General features: G+C 47.6%; 1 protein-coding gene across 1 annotated transcript; it reads left to right on the top strand.

The window, feature by feature from the left end:
• The first annotated feature begins 2,324 nt into the window (after nt 1–2,324).
• Nucleotides 2,325–4,018, top strand: LOC136547533 (uncharacterized). The gene is made up of 2 exons (XM_066539482.1): nt 2,325–2,477; nt 2,643–4,018. The coding sequence occupies exon 2, from the start codon at nt 2,714–2,716 to the stop codon at nt 3,806–3,808; it is 1,095 nt and encodes a 364-aa protein (XP_066395579.1). The 5' UTR covers nt 2,325–2,477; nt 2,643–2,713; the 3' UTR covers nt 3,809–4,018.
• Nucleotides 4,019–5,207: the final 1,189 nt, after the last annotated feature.

A 5,207-nucleotide genomic window follows, 5' to 3' on the forward strand; every position in this document is an offset into this window, starting at 1 on the left:
CCCACTTGCATTGTTCTGTCCGCAGTTAGCCCCGCAAAAAGCACAACGGTAATCTCCCTTCCTCTTCGTGCTAATTGGTGTCATTTCTAGGACAATCATTCCAACAAATGGATGATTAGTTACTATAGTAGCATACCCATGCTAATGCTACAGTAAAAGCAAAAAACTTTTTTTTAACTAAAGTAAATAGTGAGATAGGTTAAGATTCACGCCAAAAGAAATTAATTCTGCAGTTCCACTAAGTATGATCTAGGTATTAATTCTGCAGTTCCACTAAGTATGATCTAGGTGCCGAAGGTGGCCTAGGTTTTCCAAATGCCCCCAATATGTCATGACAAAGAGTAAGTATTGTTTTCATTTTTGTGTCAAGAGTCTTGTTTTGTAATGATATTGTTGAATCCGTGATAATAAAGTTCTTTTTGGCAAAGAGGTGGGTGTTTTCATAGTAATATTGGATCCAGATCTTTTGAAACTAAGTATTGTGCAGGTAGATCATTTTTGGTTGTTTGATTTGCATTACCAAATGTCACCGTAGCGTTAGCACGGGCAAATATACTAATGCCCGTGCTAACACAACGGTGACATTTTAGTACAATAAATCAAACAAATACTCATCTCTAGGAAATTAGGAGGCTTCCTTGTATACAATTTCATGAAGTCATGGGATGGTGTAACATTGTCACCGATCAACACTGTAAGCATATTGTCGGATACCATAAAAAGGGGTACCCTAAGCAAGAACCGAAAAGATTGCTTAGACCTTGCAAATATCAAAGCCGAAGGACAACCACGAGGCCTCGTCCGATTCTCCGATTCGCCCGAGGCCCGCGCCGCAAAGGCCTCGGACGAAAAGCCAACTCTTCGCCTCGCCGAGGCCCTCTCGCCGAGACCCTCTCGCCCGAGGCCCTGCCCCGCAAGGCCTCGGATGGGTTACCGATTCTCCGACTCGCTCGAGGCTGGCTCGACAACAACCACATCGCCTCCGTCTCGACCGACTTCTCTAACAAAACGTCATGTCCAATTAACGCGTCCAACCACTCCCGCAACGTCAGCCGCACGTCGGCGCAGTACAGCGGAATAACCGACGGGACGGGAGACAGGACTGGGCAGGGGTTACCGCCCACTATGCTTGGCACTGTGCCCATAACTGACGCCCGTACTGCACTGTGCTGCCTAACTCCTGCTCTAGGAACAACGCGGCGTGGGGAGTCAAGTCCGGGTCACTATAGCCTCGGAATCAGTGTATAGGACCAACTGCTCCCTCCAAGCCTCGGTAGCTTCGGGATTCGCGCCCGCCGAGCCCCCCACGATGGCTTGGCCTCGGCACCAACTGAGCCTCGGCTTTTTACACTGTCAACGCACAGCGACCGGCACGTCGTCGCCCATGCCCTGCGCCAAGCTATCCCTGGAGCTCCCACGTCGCACAAGATCGGGTGTGACTAGCGCGCTGCTCCAATGCATCAAGGACAATACCGCTCCATTGACCATGCCGCCACAGTAGTAAGCCACAGGGCTCAGACACGCCACCTCCGGTCACAAGACGCCGCATAGCAAACACATGTATCACCCATGTCCCCCTTTCGACTATAAAAGGAGAGACCGAGGCCGTTTCTAGAGACAGGAAGACAGACGAACTCTCGTATAGGCTCATGTAGATTCAGACGCACATGCTCCCGCGCTGCCTGAGAGCAACGTCTCAAGCAGCCCACACCGCTCCACGCAGAGACCTGGGACTAGCTCTCCCTCTCGCTCAGCTTGTAACCCTCTACTACAAACACTTCGGTGCAAGAAATACAAGATCGATCTCTCAGACTGGACGTAGGGCACCAATTGCCTGAACCAGTATAAACCTTGTGTCTCTTTGCATCACCATCCGGGATTAGGGACACGCAGTTCAAATTCACTAGCTGGTTGAGGACTCCCGGTCCAAAACACCGACACATATATTCTCTAACTATATTCCGTACACTACATACAAAATTAATAACTTAACTTATTATATCTACCATGTACAACTATCAAGTTCACCGAGGATGAAATTTTTGGGGGACATTCTTAAGAACCATGCAAATGAATGTTTTGATAACTTTTCTGAAGATCTCCAAGTCATGATTAATAACTTAGACAGAATGTAACTTAAATGGTTATATGAGAAAAAACTTTACTATGACTTCTTAGTTTCCCGGATTGTATACGTGCTCAAAGATATTGTGTAAAAGTTAAACTATAAAAAAAATATTGATGATTTTTATGTGTGTCTCTAAAATAAATCCAATCTGTTGCATTAGTGCGGGCATTATACTAGTAGCCCACATGGTCACCAGTCGCCCTAGGGTTTCCTTTTTTTGTGTACATACACAAGCCCGCCGCCTCATCGTCTCCGACCTCCGCCGCCGCCGCGGACGCCTTTGCCCATCACGATCAACTGCTAAGCCACTCCTATTGTCAGTCGCCGCCGCACCATATTCCTCTTGTAGGTGCGTACCTGCGATTTCTTCTTCTCTGTTGCCCCCGATTCAGATTTGGATACTTGGATTTGTCGGGTTAGGCTGCAGTAAGAGGATTGGGGGTTGGGTTGCAGTGGGAGGATTGGGGTTTATTGATTTCCGTTCGTTAATCGATTCTTCGTATTCGAATCGCAGGTCAATTCCGACTTCTGGCCAAATCGAAGGAATCAGATCTGAGTCTTTGCGCGCCGGTTCGTGTGTATAGGATGCCATTGTCGAAGCCAAGTCGCGGTGAGCGTGATGCCCCTCGCACGTCAAAGCCGACGGGGCAGCAGCACCTTTACCTCATCTTTGATGACTGGGAGTTGGGCTACAGCATCCGCGAGCTAAACTTGTCGAATGCCGGCGCTGAGCAGCGGCGCTTGCCGCCTCCTTTCATCCGCTTGGAGGCCACGCGTCGGTGTCCCGAGTTCTTCGCCGCCGTTGGCACTAAGATCCTGGCGACGCATCCCAGGGGGCTTGAATTTGGCGACGCTCTGGTGCCCGGTGGCATCCTGCCCATCGTCGACGTCCGCTCGCGGGGCGTCAACTTTGCCCCTGGGGAGTTGTATCCGCAGCATCCCATCTACCTCCCCGTCGGCGACGAGGAGCTATTCGCTCTGGACATGGACACCTTCAAGATGCTCTCCATGAAGCCACTCTGGCCCCCGCGGCTGGAATATGAATACCGCCACCAAATCAGTGAGTGGTCGTGGCGCAACCTCCCGATGCCGACATTCAAGAGAATGGACGTCACCTCCTACGCCGTGGACTCCGATGGACGGACCATCCTCGTCAGCACCGCCGCCGCGACCTTCGCCTTCGACCCCCTGCATCATGAGTGGAAAAAGCGCGTCGAGTGGTCGCTGCCATTCTCCGGCCGCGCAAACTTTGTCCATGGCCTGGACGTCTTTGTTGGGATCCCAAAAGACGTAGACGCCTTCGGCCACCTCTGCTTCTGCAGCTGGTTAGGTGATGATAAACATGTGTGGTTCAGCAAGGAGAATCTGTCAAGCAAGGACCCAGCTGAGAGTCATGTAGGCACTACACTAGTCTACTTGGGAGAAAGCAGGTTCTGTCTTGTGGAGTGCGTCAGCAATGGGGATGCCAAAGCTGTGCAGAAGTGGCTGGAGGAGTGGGAAGAGCTGCATCAGACAGAGAAGTGGGAAGACTGCCCCCTAAGCTCACGTTGTCGTTTGACGACATTCTCTCTCAGCTCTGACATGAATGGAGACCTGACGGCTGCCGAGACTGCGGTGCAATGCTACAAGGTGCCTGTGGAAGCATCTTACAATGTGAATCCTGTGGCATTTTGGCTTTGAAATGCTACAATCATGTCGTGGTATTAATGAGGTCCAATGTTTAGTTTTCTCTCAGTTGTGACTCTCTTGCCTTTCTATATGTTTAAAATAATGTCTACACTCAACTGGGACTAAGTTAATGTATTGCCTTCCCTATGTTTTCTTGTGTGTAAGAGTTCCGAGTTCGCAACAACATTTTTATTAGTAATATGTTTCTTTTGCCCGGTGATATCTCGATCTTATCTGATCTACCATTAGATACATATGCATTTCATTCCTCCTGTCTGAATGTGTGTGTGTACCCTGTGAATTTATGCAGGTGGTTGGCCACGAAAGCAGTCAGATGTTGTTAGGCCTCCATATATACGCTGTAATCTTTTCGTACATGAACATCAAAGCATTTGTTGTATGTTTGTAGTAAAGATCTTTTGTATGTTGACAATACTGTACAATGACGGGGCCTTTGTGTGTTCAGCTAAATTTGTTAAATTTGCTTCTATATATTTCATTGCCCAGATCAATGAAAATCTGTCCAGTTGTACGGTGCTAGTCCAGCTAATTTATATTTGTAAAATGCTAAAATCATGTTCTGTCTGATCTATCTGTCTGCTATTGAGTTACTATCTTTAATTTTCACAGCAAAAAAAACATAGCGCTTACTTGGACTCACTAGTCATCAATAGCAAGTTGTTATTTGGTCTCCGTGGATACAAGGATTTCGCTCAATGCAACGTCCCATAGATAGCAGTTGGCAATGTCCTTGTGTCCAAAGAAATTCAAGTGCAAACTAAGGCTTAGCAAGTCTGTTATACTGCAATTTGCAATTGACTGCTACGGTTAGACTGCGGTAAATAAGTATTTCTCAAATAAACAGCATTAGCCACATTCAATCATCACGGCACAAAGAAAGTACACAGGCAATGGAATATTTTAGCCACATGTCAGCACAGCTGAAACCTTCAAGAACATAGGAGGAACAAGGTGACACTCAGTTTTTAGACCAACAACCTACCGAGGGATACCCGAAGTAGATTGATCAATGGGTTTCCGTCGAGACTAGGAACTTGATGGTGAACACGAGACAAGATTTAGATAGATTTGGACCGCCTTAAGAGCATAATATCCTATGTTCTATACGATGTATAGCCGTGCGTGGTGATGTGTGTTTAGAGGGGTCCCTGCCTTGCTTATATACACCAGTAAACCTTGGGGAAATACTTCTAAGGGAAAAACTATAATGTTACAGTGCGCTTGCGGGTAACCAACTAGGGATGGTTGACAAAGCTCAAGTCTTTTGACTTATAACCAGCTTAGTGGCACCATCCCAGCAAGCCTATTTAACATTTCATCAGTTGTTACATTTGAATTGTCTGGGAATAATGCCCTTTCAGGTGGTCTCCCATTCGATATTGGTGTCACT

The sequence above is a fragment of the Miscanthus floridulus genome, chromosome 3, assembly GCF_019320115.1.
Source record: "Miscanthus floridulus cultivar M001 chromosome 3, ASM1932011v1, whole genome shotgun sequence".
Taxonomy (NCBI): Eukaryota; Viridiplantae; Streptophyta; class Magnoliopsida; order Poales; family Poaceae; genus Miscanthus; species Miscanthus floridulus.

Bases quoted from the DNA above. Each gene is read 5' to 3' on its own strand.
- LOC136547533 (XM_066539482.1), top strand. From the start codon at position 2,714: ATGCCATTGTCGAAGCCAAGTCGCGGTGAGCGTGATGCCCCTCGCACG.